The sequence below is a fragment of the Empidonax traillii genome, unplaced genomic scaffold (assembly GCF_003031625.1).
Source record: "Empidonax traillii isolate 1590-97213 ecotype Southwest subspecies unplaced genomic scaffold, ASM303162v1 scaffold296:size1881848, whole genome shotgun sequence".
NCBI lineage: Eukaryota > Metazoa > Chordata > Aves > Passeriformes > Tyrannidae > Empidonax > Empidonax traillii.
In genome coordinates, this window is record NW_020955489.1 from 68748 (window position 1) to 89159 (window position 20412).

Consider the following 20412-nt stretch of genomic DNA (forward strand, 5'->3'; position numbering starts at 1 on the left):
AAAATTGGTGCATTTGAGGACAAGACTAGAGCTTTCCTTAATATTTCAGTTCAGTCCATCACCTTGATGAGCCTATGAATACTAAACGAGCAAAAACAAGTTTAATAATAACCGCAAACCAAGCATGCAGAGGGGAAAAACACTACAGATACTGTAATAAGCTCTGCTAACAGTAAATGAAGAGTCATACAGTTGAGAAATACTGTGTATCACTACTCAGATGAAAGAGGTTCCTTCTGTTTCCTTCCATTCTGAAGCAGCAGAAAAGACAGTGGCTGTTGCAAAGAATAGAAGACCTACTCTTCCGACATGAACTTTGTTCTTAACACTTTGTTCTGAACACTTCTTAGCCTTGTGTCCCGATAGTTCTAAGGGAAGACGACTTAGAGACGCGCCGACTTAATAAAGAAAAGTTTGGCTCTATTGGCTACATGCACAGTACAAATCAACTCTCTTTTGAAGAGATATACCTTTTTCATGTAACACTAAAATACAGTGATCAAGATACTTAGGAAAAATCATATTTCTCATTTACACTAAGACAAAATATTGGTTTAGAAACCCTTAACACGGTTTAGAAACCCTTAACACATATTAAGTTTCTATCTACGGTTTAAAAAAAAACGTTTCAGTACACAGCATCTCAACCCAGAAACACAATGCATCTGTGTAAGAAAACCGAAAGAAAAACATCCCGCATATCCACTATGTTCAGGCATTCCCCTGCACATCTCCATCCGAAAACATCTCTGTTTTAACACTTATTCACATCTTTATATTAGTACATTTTAAATTAATAGCACATTCTTACCTGTGTATCCTGCCCACCAGCCCCAGGAAGCCACCATAGCTAAAAGCCACTTAAATAACACTCCTTCGATATACCAGAAGCTTGTACTATCCAGCATTCGGAGAGGCTGCAGCATAATTAAATACAAGACGTAGGACGGAATAGCGACCAGGTTATTGGCGACCATAAAAGCGAACCTGAGGAGTGCTTTCAGGCAGGTATAGCCCACCCGCCGGGCCTGCTCTAGAGTCACGGCCATGCTCTTCACAGCGGAGGGCGCGGGACCGTCCTGCGGGGAGAGGGAAAACAAGGTGACACAGGTAGCGCTCTCCGAGCGGGGCGAGGGACAGAGGGAGGCGCGGGTGGCCGCCGGCCCCGGACCCAGCCCGCTCCCGCCTCCGCCGTGAGTCACCGGGGAGGCAGCGACCCTCGCTCGGGGTGGGGGGCGCGAAGGACGAGGCGCGACCCTCCGGCAGCGCCGCCTGCCCTCCGCGGGCTCCGGGGGACCCCAGCCCACGCTGCCCGGCGGGGCGCACACCCCCGGGGAGGGGGTCCCAGCCGCCCCCCATCTCCCCCTCCCCAGAAGGTCGGCGGGCGCTCCCGCGGCTGCCGGCGGCCTCCCCCCGCCCCGGCGCGGCTGACAGGGGCCGGGGCCCGCGGGGCGGCGGCGGCCCGGCCGCGGGACTCACCTCCGGCGGGGCGGCGGAGCGGCGGCGGAAGCGGCGGGGCTGGGGGAGCTGGGCCCGGCGGCGGCGGTCCCGGCTGGCGGCGGCGGCTGGCGGCGGCTCATGGACCCGGGGGTGGCTGGCCCGGCCGCGGCAGCGCCGCTCGCCCTGCGGCTCCCTGCGGAGGGAGAGAGGGGGGCGGGCGGCGTGAGCGCGGGGGAGGCGGGAGCGCCGGGCCGGGCGGGCAGGCGCAGACCGCGGGTTCACCTCGGTTCTCCCGCGCCCGCGGCCGGGCCTGGCACGCTTTGCTTGGCTCTCCTTTCCCTTCCCCTCCCTTCCCTCACCCTTCCCCGCCCCGCCGGCTCGGCTGGGATCCGCTCGGCGCTCCGCGGGCGGGACCGCGCCGAGACCCGGCCCCGCAAGGACAGGCGGTGCCGCGGGCGGCGGCGGAGGGGAAAATGGACCCTGCACCTGCCGGGGGCGGCGGTTCGTACCTCGGCAGCACCGCCGCCTCCGTGCCCCGGCCGTGGGTTCATGCCGGGCGCTGGGGCCGCGCTCCCCGCCCCCGCCGTGACCGCCCGGCAGCGGGGCCGGCGCTGCAGCGAGCGCCGCCCCCAGCGGGCAGCGCAGACCCCGCGCCCGCCCGCTCACACTCACACAGGCACACAAACACACAGATACACACACGGCCGGCGGCCCCGAGCTCAGCGGGGCCCTCCTAACCCCGGCGGAGCATCCCCAGCCGGCCCGCGGGATACCCGCACCGTGCGGGGCGGGCAGAGGCAGGGGCTGCCCCCGGGGCTTCTGCTCCCGTCCCGGGGCCGGGCGTGGCGAGACCGGGAGGACCGACGGAACGGCCTGAAGTTGTGTCAGGGCAGGTTTAGGATGTATAAAAGAAATAGGTTCTTCACGCAGAGCGTGGTTGGGCACTGGAACAGGCTCCCCAGAGAAGTGGTCACAGCACAAAGCCTGACAGAGTTGAAGAAGTTTGGGCAGTGCTCTCAGGCACATGGTGTGATTCTTGGGGTGCCCTGTGAATGGCTAAGGGTTGGACTCGGGGATCCTTGTGGGTCCCTTCCAACTCGGGATAGTCTGTGATTCCATGACCCGACCGGGGAGCAGCGCAGCCCGTCCCCACGACTACTCGCCCCCCACCCTGCTCTTGGCAATGCACTGTTTTAATTCCCTTTAGCGGCTGTTTTTTGGTTAGAGTTGGGTAATCGGGAAGGTGGAAGAGGGGGCACTGTCACAGGTCCTCTCAGCACCCTCGTGAAGACCCTTAGGGCTCGACAACAACTGCACATTTTGTCTTGTCCCTGTAGTCGTCTCTTGTTCGTGCTTTTTATAGATAAACTTTTCCAGCTTCCTTCTTTTTCATCCCTCCGCAGCAGCCACAAACATCATTATGTACTTCCAAAAAAACTCTGCGAAGATCTCCAACCTCCAGTTGCAGAAGCAGCTGAGGGGAGAGACTTTACTGCCCCATACATAGAACCTGCACCTTTACAAAACCGCTCCAGGGTGAGGAATTTTAGCCTTCTGTCTAACTACAAGATCACTTGTGGCAGTTCAGGACTCTTGACTGTTTGCTGTGCCTGTCTGCTCCTGTCTTTTCTGTAACCCCTGAACAGGCCATGAAAGAGCAGTGCCAGACCTCCTTCAGCCTTCTCTGGCCTGACCAGGCTGTTTTCCTCAGCTTACTTCAACTATTACAATAACGCTGAGCAGAATGGCTTGTGCAAATGATTTTAACTCTGCTTGGGTTCTTAAGGAAGAGCAGCAGCTGAAAAAAACACCACCACCTTAAGAAGGAGATATGCTAGAGGGTCTTTTGTGCTGAAAAAAAAATAATTTTTTTTTCAAATTGTAAATGTGAACTGAAAAATATATTGCTTTTACATACTAACCATGCCATGTGTAAAGCTAGCCCACTGTTTCCTAGACAATGAGGCTTCAGAGATGACTGTGCCATCAACAAAATTAAATCCCAACCTCCATTCCAGGAAGAAAACAAAGTTGTTATTGCAGATAAATTCAATTTGAAAATTTAAAAATGCAAACAACCAAATAATGCCATCATGTTCTATTTGAGCAAAACAAAACAAAACTAAACTGCTGACCTTTCTGACAAAAAGGACACATCTTGCATAAGTGTCTCCAAGTCTGGGTGGGTTTTTTTGTCTGTGTTATTTTAACTATTAGGCTAAATCTGACAGTTGCATTCAGTAATCATTATGCAGTTGGCTTGAGGTGTTCCGAAGTGTTACCAGCATTGGTAAAACTTGAGTTTTATGTTGGTATTGGTTTTGTTTGGTTGATTTTTTTTCCATATCTCATGCAAACAACACTGGGCATACACTTGAAGTTATTGTGCTCCAAAATCCTCTGGGAGAAAAAGGACAATTTGTAGGCCATGATTAAAGATACATTTTATTTTTTTTTACATCTAACAGCAAAATGAAGCCTCGTTTATACACTATTCCAAGATTTAAAATAGGAAAAAAATATGTAGTTTGGAATACTATTCTGAAATCTGATGCATCCAATGAGGGACTGCAGAAATGACGTTAGACAACCACTGAATTAGGCAATTTATACTGCAGAAAGGAATTGCACATGGGGAAGCAGCCGTACAAAGCATTCATTCTTTGTCAGTGACTGCTGTAGAGCTTAGGAAGCTGTGGTTTAGCATTTTGCTGAATGAGCTCATAGCAAAGACCCACCCCTATTCCTCATTTCCTGGCCTTCACACGGACAACCCAAGTCCTTGGAAGTGTGCACAACAAAATACCCCTTTACTGATCTTGAAAAGCCCAACTGTCTGTCTTCTAGTCTGAGCCTCTGAAGAATCCTTTCTAGTAAAAAGTAACACATGCACATATATGTGTGCCGTTACTGCAAAGAAAAAGAAGTAAACAACTCAAAGCAGCAGAATTGGTTTTGGGTTTATGTTGTTTGTTTGTTTGTTTGTTTTTTATTTGGTCAGTAACTGCTAACTCTGAAGCTCAGAAGTTTGCCAACTGGTTTCTGGGATTGATTTAAAAATAAAAAAAATTTCTGATTTCTGGAAGCAATTCCTCAATGTCTGAGCTTCATAAGTTTTCATTAGATCTTGTTTGTCAGTTTATTATTATACATGGAAAAAAGGAAAAAAAAATAATATAAGCAACTCTCAGTTTGTGGCCTTTTGAATAATTTCTCTAATGTTTATGTATTTTTTGACTGAATACCTCCCTATAACATTTTCTTTTCAGCCTCATAGAAATACTGACAGGGATGTCACTCTCGATCATTGTAAAAACATATTTTAATGTGCTTATTAATTGGTAGATACAGATATGAACACTGGTAAAATTAGGTGATTAACTGATGTCAAGTATTGCTGGAGCAGATAAATAAATACTGGAGTTGTCTCCCGTTCACATCCAGAAAAGCCTAGGGACCAAAAACACATCAAAAGGAGGTTAGGCTTATTCCTGCCAATAATAAGGGAAAACATAGTATTATTACTGAGATGTGAATGTTACACAGTAATAAACAAACACATCTGTCACATTCAGTTACTTTACCAAGTTATCCTAAACAGTAGATGGGTTACCTGCAGAAGGTTCTTAATTCACACAGGCTGGGTTTGAACACTATACCTGGCTGCAAGATTCGAGTCAGGTTTCAGTCATAAACTGCTTGAAAGTCTTTTGAAGAAGATAACGTTTTTCATCTCTGGGTACACTTCAAGAAGTGGTCAGCCACTGTCATTCTCACGTGCTACCCCTCCATGGCACATATTTGCATTCCAACTTTGCCATAGCATTAAAATTGCCTGCAAGCGTAGCCATGAGGAGGAAATGCACTGCAGACATTCAAGTAGTCCACGAGTTCACAGAGGCATGGATAACTGTAATGAAATCCAGGCTTCAAGCTGTAAACACCAATTAACTAAAAGATTTGTTTCTGGAGTTAGGAAACAGCAAGTTTTGAAATGCTTTTGAACCTATGTCTGGGTCAAAGATTCGCAAATAAAAAGCTGATTCAAAAAAATAAAAAGTGGATTCAATCAGTTCTCCCTGTTTACTCTCCTTGTAGCAAACTGAAGTTGTGGGTGCCATATGGTTGGAAGAAAGGGTTAGGAGGATGCAGCCGTGTGCTGATGACAGTAAAAACAAAATTGCCTTTAAAAATCACAAAGGTCTGTCATACAGAGAGCAAAGACAAGAAAATAGCCTGAGAAATCTCAGAAATTCTACACGGCAGAAAACAACTACTGCTTCCAATCTCTCAGAAAGAACAATTGCTACATGGAGAATTTTATAAAATTTTATAAAGAAAAAAAAAATAAAAGCATGACAGAAAAGATGGAAGTAGACAAAACTGCCATGAAGAACTACAAAGATGGGAACATGTGCAGAACACAGACTGTTGGAAGAGGCTTAACATGAAATAGGGAATATACTCAAGGGAGCAAAAATCCAGAAAGCATCTCAAGTGAATTAAGTAGAACAGCAAGAATCTATGTTTTCTATAGTCTGCAATAAATTAAGCGGGGGGGGGGGGGGGGGGGGGGAGATAAGAAAAACAAAACAAAATACAAAAGGGAGGAAGGTTTAGGACCTGGAAAAAAATTATTACATTTAACCTTCAATTCTGAGCTGCTTTACAGTGTCAAATACCCTGGTGTGGAGGATTTTTGCATTACTGTTCTTCAGAGCATTAAACATTTTCATAACAGCAGTTAAACCTTCCAAAATATTCTGTAGCAGCAGCTTCCACCATGTGGTCTGTATGAGAGGCAGAATCATATTCTCCAAGTAAATTCTTAAATTTAAAGGACAATGTCAGTCCTACCAGCTGCACCTCAGGAGGAGCTATGCTTGTCCAAGACCCTTGATCTTCAGTGGCAAGCTGATTGCATGTTCTTTCTCAGTCATCCAACAGTAGAGGAAAGTTTTTAAAAGATCTATTTTTGGTAATCTTTCAGATATATGTTCCTTTTGAAAACTCACATCCATTTATCACACACAAAACGTAAAACCCAGGCCACTTTTCTTTTGTCGTTTCTCTCCGGGAAGTAAATGTTATCAGACTATTTGACCTTTTGGTCAAAGATGCTTTTGTTTGCATTTTAATTCTTTTAAAGACACTTCTGGGTGACACGAAGAAGACACTGAAAAGAAAGTAAATTCTGGCATTGACTTCAACACTTATCACATTCCTGTATTTGTGTAAAAAGGCTTTAACTGACCTGACACTGAATCTCAGCCCTCTGCCAAGCTCCCTTCCAGTGCTCCCCACTACAGATCTCTTCCCCAAGATCAGCCAGTTGCAGACAAATCAGCCTTACCATGGCTCTTACCATGTAGAATTGTCACTTTTGCTAATTTTCTCTAATGTTTTAGACTCTTGGAAGAGAGGCTGAGTTTTTTCACATTAAAAAAAAAAATTATAGGCCTCAAAGAAAATGCCACAAGTGTGACCAAAAATTTCAGGCTTGTGATAAATACAAACTTTTCTTGTCCCTTCTACTAGCTTGAGTTGACATCAGACCTCAGAGAGTGTTCATTCTAACAAGACTGAAGGATGCCCAGTTAAGGTCTTGAGTTGTTTTATGGGCATTTGTTTTTTCTCTGGGAAAAGGGGGCAAAAAAAAAAATTCTGGTTTTAAACAATCTATATAAACACACAATTAAATAAACAAAAAGCTATTGCTAATGTAAGAGAGACTAAACAAAATGTATTGTTTCCTGAGTAAATTGAAGTAGCAGTGTTTTGGTTGTTGTTGCTGTTTTGTTTTGTTTTTTTTTTTTTTTATCAGGAAACATTAAATATTATGCAAGTTGGATTGTTAAATAGCTATTTAATATTTCATTCCAAAATTTTTGTAAGCCTAAATGAGACCAAGTAAACATTTTATAACCAGGCATTATTGCATTTGTAATTTTGCCCTAGGGAATTTTATAGAGTTAGAAACAGACAAAAGACCAAACTCTGGCTCCAGTGAGTGAGGCAACTTCAGTGTAATGCTTGAAGTTCTGTCCAACATAAAGTGAAAACTAAAATTTGGCAAACAGCTTCTGGGGTGTCCTCAGAGCAAGCCAAGCCATAGCCAAGGAGGCCATATGACACAGAAGATCCAGCTGCACAAAACCAGTGTACATGTCATCTGTTATCAAGGATACTGGGAAAGAGGGAAGACCACTCACTTCTAATGCTGGGCCTGGCTACAGTCCCATCACTCCGTCTAGTGAATCCTGCATCAAAATGGATTGTTATACAGTGAGAAATCTTAAGACTTGTACTGCATTCTCCCTGCTCTGCACTTCAGATTGAGCTCAGCTGGTGGATTACTGCTGCTCAATTTAATTGGCCAACATAGTTGGGTGCTTTCTATGGGAATGTATTTTTGTCCCATTTGATAGCTAATTTTATTTATCTTGTGTTCTGCAATTGCTATTTTTTGGATATATTTATTTCCTTTATGGCTCAAAAGCAGTGTGATAACCAGTATCTGTTAAGGTTAAGGTTACAGAAGGGGACCAAGCCATATGATGCTTAAGTGGCAGCTATCCTGATCTCCCAAAAGAAATTGTGTAGATTAATATCTGAATGTACTTATTCTTTCTGCAGCATAAAAGGACCAAACGAAGGGAGCTTGGAGCTACTTTAGAACAGCACACTCATCTTTGTTCATGACCTTCACCATTTGTAAGAAAGGCAAAGACTGGAATACATCACATTTGAACAATTTCCCAGTTAGTTAAGAAGGTGAGGCAGATGTAACCATCTCTTCCTTTCTTCTCCCAGCTATATGCAAATCTCATAATTTTCCACTTAGGCAGAGCTTTTTAACCTTTACACAGTGCCACTTTTGGATTTTCCATCTCAGTCTGTTTTACATAAGATGTATTCCTCATCATTTTTTGGGTTGCTTTTGGTCTAGCATATCAGGAGTATAAGCCCTCTTATTGCAGCTACATGTTCTGTAACTCATATGCAGACCTGGTAAAGTATTTCACAGTTGTCCAAATCAATATCATCTTAAAAACAAGAGAGGTTAGCTCTAAAAACAAAAGTTAAGTTTTAAACAGTTAATCCCCTCAAAAGATATTTCAATCTACCTAAAGAGGCAGAAGTTAACTTGGCATTTCTTTTTCTGGCTACAATTTTCATAAGGGTATAAGATAAGAAAGAACCTAATATTAACTATAGAGGAACAATGCCTTGAGTGTCAGGTTTGTGATATTTTCATGTGACCCTCAATTTTGCAGTACACAAATACATCTATCTCCCAACATGAAAACCACTGTTGTTCCTGTTACAATGCCATGATAAAGTTTCCATACCAACACATGTAACTGCGAGCTGAATAATTCAGACGTTTTGAGGTGTTTGATTTCTCACTGAAACTAAACTGAGGACTTCTTGACAGAGACCACTTATTAAAGATGGGTAACAGATACACCACAATCCAACCAGATGGCCAGCAAGCAACATTTCCGTTTGCTACTGTATGTAACTTGCTTCTGCTATACTGTGAGTGTCAATCAATGGACCACTTCAGTAGAGCACAACAAAGCTGAGTTCTTGTCTCAGTTACATGGGTGTTTTTCACCCACTGACACTACTGTCCCCAAGCTAAGTTTGAGCTGAGGGTTTGCTTTTGGTTTGTGTGGGGCTTGTTTGGTTTAGTTGTTTGGGGTTTTTGGGGAAAAAAAAAAAAAAAAAAAAAAAGAGTTCTAGAGTTACTCCAACTACTTATTTAATCTTTAATCTCTGTGTCAGCTTGGTTATGAAATCTTTTATCCATGACATTGATTTAGTTCAATCACATCTACAGAATCATATTACTTCAGGCAATGATGATACACTGATTATATATAAGCTTGCACTTTGCAAGAGTCTTATAAACCCATAAAGCTTGCTTAAGGAAGCATGGTACAAACACAAAGATGAAGCCAACCCATCTTTAGGCAGATGGGACTCCTAGCTATCACACTGTTTTATGATTAGCCATTAAAAAAATAAAAAAAAGAACTTGACTGCCCTGAATTAATCTTTAAATTTTTTTCCCTCCATCTGTACTGGCAAATTAGGCACTGCACTGTATGGTTCTGATCACAAAGATCTTATGTTGTGTGGTCAGTCATCAGATGAAGCTTCTATTTTCTTCAAACTCATTCAAGTTCATTTCAAGTCAACATTTACCAGAGTGACCTACTTGGGTTTTGGTAACCTCTTAACACCAAGTCAATGTTTGTAGACCAAACTCTAAATACAAGAGAACTAAATAAATACTTATCACTGGTATTAAGATGATTCTCACACTTAAATCCCTAGTGAACAGCTTGTTACAAACTTAAAGAGGTATTCAGACTACTTTATCCTTCTTATGTTTGTAAAACTATATCACTGCAATCTAAAATTAATATTGATGTTTCAGGAAAGTGGCATTTTTTCCAGTTGAAAAAGAAAGTAAAGAGTCCAGTGTTACAACAACAGTTGCTTTTGTGGGGGAGTCTATTTGTCCATGTGCTGAATTCCAGTGACTTCAAACAGCACTGTGCAAAGTGCAAAGATCCATCCCTTTTGAGCTGACTGGAAAACTGGGGACAAACTAATCAGGTCTGATCCAAGGTCCACTGTGCATTTTCCAGGAAGTAGATATTGTAAAATAAATACCATCACTGAAATTTGATCAACACAGAGGTCTATTAAAAAACTCATCTTCCCTCCCCCAATTTAGCACAGCACGCAACCTCCTTGTCTTATGATGCCATGTGCAGCTTTGCAACTGTTCTGCTGGGCTTCCTCAAGACTGTGTTTAACTTGGTTACTGAAAGAAGGTCACGAATACATCCATGTTGCAAGTTGGTTATGCGGTTTTTGCACAAGCTCAAGATGACTGAAGGAATAACGCAACGCTGGGAAATCCAAAAGAAGTTACACCATAATTTGCATTTAAACGGCCCACATCCTCTGCAGTCTCACTACCTGGCTGAAAAACACTACTGCTGTCTCTGCTGAATGTAGAATACTGATGTCCACTGTTAACAACAATTAATCATTCCTTTGGGAAAAGTTCAGTTAAAGCTACTGTTGGCACTGTTTAATGAGTAACCATTAATTAAGGTAGATAACACTATCAGTTATGCATTAAAACCTATCCTACTTTTTTTTTTTTTTTCCCCCAGAGACAAAGATCACAGAATGGCTTGGATTGGAAGGAACCTTAAGGATCATTTAGTTCCAACTCCCCTGTCCTGGGCAGGGAACTTTCCACTAGACCAGCTTGCTCAACGCCCCATCCAACCTGGCCTTGAACACTTCCAAGGATGGGGCATCCAGAACTTCTCTGAGCAACCTGTTGCAGAGTCTCACAACTCTTACAGTAAAGAATTTCTTCCTAATATCTAATCTACTCTCTTTCAGTTTGAAGCCCTTGTTCTACCATTACATGCCCTTGTAAAAATGTCCCTCTCAGTCTTTCTCATAGACTCCCTTCGGGTGCTGGAAGGCCACAATTAGGTCACCCCAAAGCCTTTTTTTTTTTTTTCAATTGATGTAGGAGAAGGTTGAATTCCAGAAAACCCTTATACATCGCAGTTGGAGTTTAATGTTAAGTTTATCATCCTAAACCAGGGACAGCCCCAGTGTGCATCAGAGGGAGTGGAAGGGAGGAGACAGTAATACAACTGCCATGTCATATGATTGGCATCAACAATAAAACCTGTTCCCATCCTCCCCACAGCAAATCCAAGCAAGGCCACTTTAACCTGATTTACACTAGCCAACAGTCAAAGAGGAACTTTAATCTAGATATGAAAGTAGTGCTGTTACATACTTCTTACCACAGACATGCAAGACCAGCTTCCTTAAGTCTGTGCCACAGCACAAACATGTTTGTAAAGGACAAATACTCCATATTTTCATGCCACAGAGTAAAGTGTTCCCCCAAAAACTCCATAGGTTGGCATGTGCAGTAAGTGCTGGAAATTGTTCTTCCTAAAATACCACAATTGTTTATCATTAGTGCTATTGATGCATTTCAACTTAATAAAATGTTATAAAATCCATTACACCATCGTTAACTGTGGCTAAGAAAAGCAATCCTAATGGCATGGATGAATCCAGCCAGACCACAGGGGATTACATAGTTTGATTTGCTTAGCCTAAGTCTCATTTCAAAAAGGCAGAAGGAAATAAAATTAAGGTTTTGAAACTATAGATATAACTGTAGTGCTATTTTTGCTTAGACTTATTAATCTACTAAGTATTTAGAAAAAAAATACTAAAACATGTAAAAACACAACAAAAATGCCCTTTGTTAATAGTAAGTGATGCAAGTGGAAAATGAAACCCCTTTCAAATATCTGCTAAACTATTACCCCTTTTTCTCACTATACAAATACTGTGCCCTCATCCCAGTTCCACTGAGCTCCTCTGGATACATCCCCCTCACTTTGTTGATCCCATACTGACCAAGCTGTAGCTCATCAGCCAACCAGTGTTTTATGCATAATGCCTCAAATGCAACAGGTTCACTACAGTCCCAGCCTTCCCCTCTCCACTCTACAACTTCAAGGTTTCAAATGGAAGGTGGAGCCAGAAGAGCTCAGAGCAGGAGGAGGCAGAAGAGCACGACCTGGTCTGATGGCCTTCTTGAGCAGGACACAGCACCTGCAGCATAGTTACCCCAGGACACTCAACGTGTTGCTCAGATGGGAATCCATCCCCAGCTTTGAGGGTTAAAAAGCATTATCAAAGGCAGTTTTGAGACTGATAAATAAAGTCTGCTTATTGGTATAACTCAGGTCTTTCTGTTTGCTTCTACATTTAATTGTCAAGACTGAGTTACAGCAGTGGAAGCCACTATAATTAGATTTTGGGCAGGGGGAGGAGGGAGAAGAGGAAATGGGCTGATGTGCTGAGGTTCTGAAAAATTATCAAGCAAGATGTGCCTTGTGTAAATGCTGAATAAAATGATACATCACAGCAAATTCAGTATCAGAGAACCATAACTGCTTATCACACTCAGCTGTGAAAACTTGGTACTGATTTAATTGAGGTCAAGAATTAATAGCATGTCTTTTAGATAACACTTCTAAATGGCAGCATCTGTCTAAAGAGAAGACATTAATTCAAACCTTTTAGGCCAAAAATTTACAGAGAAGCAGAAAGTTCCAGTCACAGCCAGAATGTAAAACGTTATCTTGTCATAAAATGTGTCTTGATTGGCAACCTGTAAGTATGGATCAAAGCAGTAATATGCTGGAAAAAGAGCTAGACACAGCAGAGTGTAGACTTAAATATTTAACCTACTTTTCAATGTTCTTTTTCTGTACTTGTATATTCTAAGGAAACTTGCCTCCCAAAACCACCCTCGCATCCTCTTTTCCATTGTTAATACTCAGTGATGACTGGAGTTAGACCCTTACTAAAGCAAAGCTACAAAAAAAGACGAGATGAACACAAAAATAAAATCTACCAACAGTTGAAGAACAAATTAGGTTGGATTTGTTACAATTTGCTACTAAGGATTCTCAAGCTTGACTGGTGAAGAAACAGGGCACACCATGGGGTGGTACTTTGATTCCAGACTATTTTGGTGCCTGAGATTACCAGATGACAACCTAGCAGACAGCAACCCTAGCCAGGGCAAGGGCTTGGACACAAGCATCTGCAGGAGTATCTTCCATGCCCAGGGATGAATTCTTTCTTTCCCTGAAGGCAGGGAGTAGTGGGAGCAGAGGCTTCACACCTTCCAGTTCTACATCAGCTATTGCTGTCTCCAGTTGGGGTGGAGGCCAGTAATTTGGACTATGTAAATTATATTGCACATTCCACATCCTGCAACACACACTCATTGTGGTAACTTCTGTCTCCAAGTGGAGGTAGAATAGGAGTTGTTACATTCCTTAAATACTGATCATCTCCTCCCTGAGGATGTGGTATACATTAAAAAACAAACAAACAAGTAACACCCCCAACCAACCAACCCAACCCAACCCAACATCAGACATTTGATGAGTCCACAAAAACATACCTGGGGCTCCGCTCGCCTGGACAGCAGAAGCACTAACTAGGACTGCAAGCAAACATAAATTACACATGTCCAAATCTATAGCAGAAAGGCTTACATTCCAGGTGAGGAGTCTCTGCTCTTCATTATGCTGCCAAAGCACTTTAACACTCGCTCCTGGCCACTAAATTTTCTCAGTGAACTGTGAGGAAGGAAGACAGCAGCCCTAACACGGCCTGATGAGGCAGAGGCTATCAGTGACTGTGAGGGTGATCCCTGCTGCCCCACCACAGATAGCCACAGGATTTTGGAGCTCATTCTGCTCCTCTTTCTGACATAAACTCCAAAATATCACAACTTTTGCAGAGATAACTTAAGGGAACTACAAAAAGAATCACTAGTTATATTTGGAAGGACTGGGTGCAAACACTGGTGTTCTGGACAACTTGTGGATTATGTCTTGAGATGGATGAAAAGGTGCAAGCTAGCAGTTGAATGAAGACACAACTGAGTAAAACCCACTTGTGAATTTTCAGAATGAAGGCAATAGATTGCAGGGAAAAAAAAGTTAATAAAGTGTTCACATAAAATTGCTCAAATACACAACATAATATACTCTGAAGAATCTTAGACCCTTGTAGAAAGTCAGGAAGATTTGCAAATCACTACTGTAGCCAACACACCCAAAGCAGTCATTCTTCACCAGTATTTGCCAGAGGCCTTGGAGAACACCACCACTTGACTTTATCATCAAAACAAAAAGATAAAAACATGCAACTTGAGTCATGCAATCCTGCAGCTCAGAGATCAGCAGCTGCCAAAACCCCACACTGTCTCTGGTCACCATCTTTAAAACAGATGACAAATGAAACAACCGCACAAAATGCACTGGATTAGTAGTCTGTTCCCACAGAAAAAGCGTTGAATACCACAGAAAAACTCTCTGTACCCTTGCCCACAAAAGTTCTTTACCCTGTGAGCTGTGTTGTTGAGTTCCTACCAAGCCTGTAAGAGTTTTCTAGTCCACACTGAATTTCAGTTGAACTGTTATAAAAATCCTGCCGGGTTTCTACAAAAGGCCATCACAACGCATGCAAATGCACAATGAATGGATAGAAATGAATGTACAAGATAAACAATATGAATTACTCATTAAAAGCAGTTAATCTGAACCTAGGTATTGTGTATACACCAAAGATGACTTTTTGTATCATCTTATCGTACTGGTCAGTGAGTTCATTATGCAGGGAAACATGAGCTGGAATACTCAGATTTGTCAGTGCAGTTTAGGGTTTCACATACAGAGCCATTTGCATGCATTCAGTTCCAGGCTAAGGCCACTCCTAAGTACATCTGTTGTCTGCAAACAGAGTTCAACCGAGCTGCCTATGCAGCTGCACGAAAACCAAATTTTGAATCTGTGATACAATGCTATTGGATAGGCCATTAAAAAAAGTAATGCATACACAAGTGCAGGAGCATTTAAATTCCAGCCATTACTACCAGCTAGATTAAAAAGAATGCTTACAGACGAGGTTCTAGTTTTAGCAGTTAAGAAATACAAGTTCTGTTACACTAGACTTGATCATCAAGAGCATTTAAATTAGTCTTTAATCAGTGATTTCATTACTTAACGTGCTATTTGAGTGCTTTTATTAAATGCACAGTTAATATTTATCCCCCTACCAAAACTTAAATACCTCAAGGCCCTTTTCAAATTCTCTTTTAGAATTCATCTTTAATCTTTGCTACTACAGAAGTGTAAGTTTGTCCAGTTTCTCTTCTCTTTCATCCCCTTTCAGAGTATCAGTTGCTTACCCAGGCACAGCTACTTTAAAGGCTTAAATTCTTGAAGAAAAGATACAAGGCTTTCACACATCTCTAACATACTTTAGTAAGTAGAATGCCACTCAACTGCAGTCCCTTCTACTCCTAGGTTGTCAAAATAATTAAAGAAAATAATTAAATAAAGACATCAATCACAAGTGGCATTCTTTGCAATTACTGGATTCTTTGGCCACTGTCTGGATAACACAGATAAATATTTTACTGTATCAGGTTGTGTATCTTGCCAGGCTTGGAATTAAAGTGGTCTGAAAGTTTAATATTTTAGAGAGGCACAAATGAGTCATGGTCTCAACTGCCTCTGCTGAGCATCAATTATGTACCTCATTTCAACAGAAGTCCAGTACAGAACCATGGCAGAGATCCTGTGCCCGGTGTCAACCCTAGCACAGCCTGAAGGGCATTTGTCCTACGTTAAAGGAAACTTTTGTCCACGTCCTGTTTAGAAATCCGATTCCTGTGAATGGCTTATGAATCCATGTAGACTGTTGAGTAACCAAATCACTGGTGAATAAATTATGTCTCAGGCAGAACTGCTGCTCTCTTGCTGGACAAAGTCCTTTCTGCCTCTCTCCTGTAATTTCAGACGTCAATTTTTCATTACCAACAGCACAACTGGAACTAAGAACGGGCACAAATGAATCACAGCTCAAACAGGTAAACTGCTATGACTAACCCAGGCTCCACAGCTCCTTTAGAACACTAGTCAGTCTTTCCTGAAGTAAAGGTAGAAGACAAAATGAATTATGTTTTTATTTCCAGCGATCTCAATATTGCTTTACTGTAGTTTACCAAATAAGTAACTTTATTAGTTGTAATAATTTCTGTGAGCACAACCAGAGGATGCTGGGGTTTTTTTCCCACTTCCAAAGGGTGGAGATGAGGAAACAAAACAAGTGATAATTGCAGTGATACATTTTTAAATCATTTACCTGCCATTAACTTTTGTCAACTTGCAAGTCACACAAGTGCAGCCCAACTCCCACCCACAAGTTAAAGTGGAAGACACTTGGCTTGTAAATCTTTTATTGAGTTCCTATGCTGCTGTTCCTTTACTCCTTGAATGGCCAAATATGTCAGGCACAGCCCACCAAGACTAGGTATTTAAAGACCAAATCAAAGCTAAATGAATTGTCTAACAATATTATTGAAAGGACAAATTTTTTTGGAAGGACATATTTTACTGAACATTTGGTTCTTTAATTTATTTTTTCTGTAAGCCACACTTCCTGGAGTCAAGTACTAAAAATAAAAACGAGGAATGAGATTATGCTTAACGTGATTTATGGCTATCATGATTGTAGAGAAGCAGCTGAAAGCAAAAGCTCAAGAGATTAAAAGTGGCATTTTTCAAATTTATTCAGATTGCGTAGCAGAGTGTTTGAGGCGGTCAATGCCAACTTCTCCCTGGGCTGCCTTGGACCTGCTGGAAGTGGTCAGAGATTTACAGCAGGAAGAGGATGTCAATCTCCCAGTAGTTTTTCATAGCAAAGAATATTTTCGTCTCTGCCAGCAGGAGGTAAGCGGTCAGACATAAGTGAGAACTCATGAATTAGAGAAACTACATCACAGGTAAACAGTGGCTGACTTGGCAACAGATGTCTGAAATCAGGACAGCCTGTGTAAACGCTGTGTTATTAGCCATGACTGTAAGGGCAGTGCCGAGAAAGCATGAAGCCCAAGAGAAGCAGAGAGGCACATCTGAGGTGATTAAGCAGGGCATCACAGAGGGCTCTCCCATCTGTCTTTTCACAGTAAGAGCTCAATGTATTTGTACTACAGAACAGGCTCCACTGAAAACAAATTTTAAATCCATAACCCTCTTGGTAAGCTGTTTTCTGGCAAGGTAGTGTTTAATACATACATAAATATTTTCAGTGAATCATCAACATTCCCATCTGCCATTTAGTACACTCACATCATTAAGGGACAGACCTAAACATGAGCACCTGATCTGCAATACTGGTTTTTGCTGAGAAAAGTTTTAATTAAAAAAAAAAAAAAAAAAAAATCAGCATGACAATTTTTTTTTTTCCTCAAAAGCATTAATTTCCATCTCAGTTCTGATCTGGTTTTGTCATCTTGCCAAGCTGAACTACTGGAAGCATTGCAGCACAGTTAAGAGTCATGCGTTGTGTCCTCCTTTTCCTGTACAAAAAGAAAAAATATCCCTCCACAAAACAGCACAATGTCCATTTTCTCCAGCTCAATTTTTATGTCCACAGGACCAGTGAATTCCTAAAACTCTGAAAGCATAAGGAATTAGGGTTTTGGAGGTGGTTGTTGTTACCTGGTTTTGTTTTGTTTTAAAAAGGAAAACCAACACAACAACTAAGTGCTCTTTTTATGGTCAGGCTGAGATATCAAAAATAGAACTAAACACACAGCCTTCAAGCTATTCTTACGGTTCTCCTGTACTGCCCTACTCCCTCTAAAAATGAAAATCGGTGCATATTTTTGTTCTTAACCTAATTTGCTCACGCTAACAGAAATATAAACCTCTCCAGGGGATCTATTGTGTGGGTTGTACTACCCAGATGCATTCGGAATTAATGCTCTCAGAAATTCCTACCCAATTCACAAAGAGTTTGTCCACACTAACATGCAAACCCTTACAACACGAGAAACAGGAAAGGTTCTGCATGTCTTTAACAGGGCGCAGAAGATTGTCAGGCAAACTTTTACCTCTGCAAGAGTGAAAATGCATATCAATTCACTACTAGTTACAGAGACACAGAGGAAATAAACTATCAGAGCTCGTACATTGCAGCCAGGAAAGACCTTCTGAAGAGGTCATACCACATTTTTTGTCAATTATTACAACTCCTGAAGTTTCTTATATCTCTGAAGTGGATGACTAGCTCTGAGAAGTCTCCATCCATGTTGCTTTTCCACTTTACTCAATGATCTAGTTTGAACACTGTCATTTGCACAGACCAGTTTCTGTAAATATGTATCCATGAAACTAGTGCCAGGGTATTTAAGAACTAAGTGGCAAAAGGCTAGCTTTGGCCAAGATTTCCAAGTGTTTATGTAGGAATAATACCAGTAAAACTAAAATACCTGCAATCAGAACTTTGACATCTGCACACTTTGGGATTTTGTGGAACAAGATGAGTTGGACAGCCGTCATCGCTCCCAATTGCCAGCTGCTGCCCACATGCTTTGCTGGCAAATCAGGAGGTATTCAAGCACCCCTCACCTACTCAGAGCAGAGACTGACAGCCCAGGCTTGGCCTCAGCCACGGCTCCACGAGGGTATTTCTTCCCTGCTGTCACCTCACTCGTGGGTGGTGACTCACAGCAGACGGGAAGGCCGGACAGCTGGCTGGTAACCACTGCAGTTATCTCTGCCCTCCCGAGCTGGCCGTGCAGAAATGCCACAGTTCAGATGTACGTGAACAGATTGTTGCCTCCAGACCCGTGTTAAATATGGAAATACACGGCAGATGTAGGGTCAGTCAGTCCAACAGTTGATTATTACCTCTAGGATACACCATACGTCTTACCCAGCACCTTTCTCGTACTGATTTTGTTGCTCAAGTTGCTGTACAGTCAGTCAAGATAAACCTGCTGATTCAGCTGAGAAAACACTCTAGACAAATGAAACTGTTTTAACTGGATAAACTCGTGATCTGATATAAAGAGCAAAGATGGAGTCATGAATAAGCACAGGAGAGTCCCTTTCAGCAATGCCAACACACCTAGACTGTGTTAAGTGAAGCATGAAACTGTACCCTGAGGATTCACCTACCATCTTTGGCAGAGTCCATCCATCCACATACCATTCAGTTTATATTTATCACAGTCTCGTCCAGCTCAGCTCCTACTCCTTGGTTTTGTCCTGTAGTTAGAAGCTGCGTGTTAAACATCTTAATTTCACATTAACTGCATTCCTAAATTTAGCGCTTCTAGGAAGCAAGGAAGGGCTCCATAAAATGGATTGCCAACAAGCCACATACTTAAAATGTTGAACAAAGGTATTTTAAATCAGTCAACGACATGAGTCTCTTATTTTATCCTATCTTCTTCAGAGCTTTGTAGTCACCATTGATACCCATTAAAAAGACCTTCAAAACAACTGCTTTTATTAATTACAGTTTTAAAAGGCTTCTTGAGAACTCCACACTCAAATGTGAGGGAATGTGAATGTTCCCTATCTATAGAAAAAGAAAGAAGGGATGGTTTTTAAGTCTGTGAAATGGCTATGGCCTAAGTTTTATAATTATACAATAAAAGAGCTTCAGTATCTCTTTGCTCTACTGGGTCACTGGTTTAGCACTGAAATGAAAAATCACAAAAAAATAAAGATCAGCTTTTTACTAGTTAGGTGTCCAGTAGATGAAAGTGTTTAAGACATTGTCACAGGCTCTTTCTAATCTCAGAAAGTTTTTTCTCTCAAAAGTCACTGAACACTGTTCTTACCTTGGCTAAGATCCTTGGATCAGGAGGCTGAGGCTAAGTGCAAACTTCAAGAACATACAGAAGCTGTCCTTAATTTTGACAGCTTTGCTTTGAAGTGGGCAAGCAAGAGGTAAAGACTTGATCCTAAAAGAAAATGAGAACCTCAAGAAGATACTTCCTATTTCTCATCTGTCAGCAGATCAGAGCAACTTTCCAAAGTGTGCAGAAGAACTGGGATGACTGCTCACTGAAATACACATAATCTGTGATTTCAGCAGTGAATTTGAGAAGCTGCTGTTCGTCAGAGAGGCGTCCCTCAGAGTGCAAACAGCCCAGGAACTATCTAGGGTCAGCACTAAGATAGGCTTGTTTCCTGGTAACGCAAAACAGCACCTGGCATAAAAATCCACACATGAAGAAGGTAACTGCAACACTGCATAATATGCCTTCTAAGAAAAGAAATGTAAGACTTTGTTTTCCTTTGATTTCAAGAAGCACTTTTGTCTCTATAACTCTCTGCTTGGGAGATCAGTAAGCCCAGGTTCTGGATAAGCCTCGTTTTCCTTAGCATTTAAGGCTGTGTCCTTGAAGGCATCTACATGTGTGAGGCAAGAGCAGCTCCAATAGTGCTGGACACATCAAGCAGAAAGAACTACCAGTTCTTGGGCTCCACTCAGACCTGCTCTGAGAGCTGG

General features: G+C 42.2%; 2 protein-coding genes across 3 annotated transcripts in view; both read right to left on the reverse strand.

Annotated features, from left to right (window-relative positions):
* Positions 1 to 1628, reverse strand: part of LPGAT1 (lysophosphatidylglycerol acyltransferase 1) — a 67743-nt gene extending 66115 nt beyond the window's left edge. The window contains exons 1-2 of one of the 2 annotated variants that reach the window (XM_027890726.1): positions 1480 to 1628; positions 812 to 1079 (exon numbers count right to left, since the gene is read on the reverse strand). In XM_027890726.1, the coding sequence (XP_027746527.1) occupies positions 812 to 1049 (238 nt within the window). In that variant the 5' untranslated portion in view covers positions 1050 to 1079; positions 1480 to 1628. Of the gene's footprint in view, positions 1 to 811; positions 1080 to 1479 lie in introns of those variants that run through there. The other variant, XM_027890725.1, reaches the window with a different exon arrangement.
* On the reverse strand, positions 1055 to 18446 carry LOC114060890 (basic salivary proline-rich protein 1-like). The gene is made up of 3 exons (XM_027890756.1): positions 18377 to 18446; positions 1172 to 2384; positions 1055 to 1079 (listed from the first exon to the last, which is right to left on the reverse strand). The coding sequence occupies exons 1-3, from the start codon at positions 18444 to 18446 to the stop codon at positions 1055 to 1057; spliced, it is 1308 nt and encodes a 435-aa protein (XP_027746557.1).
* Positions 18447 to 20412: the final 1966 nt, after the last annotated feature.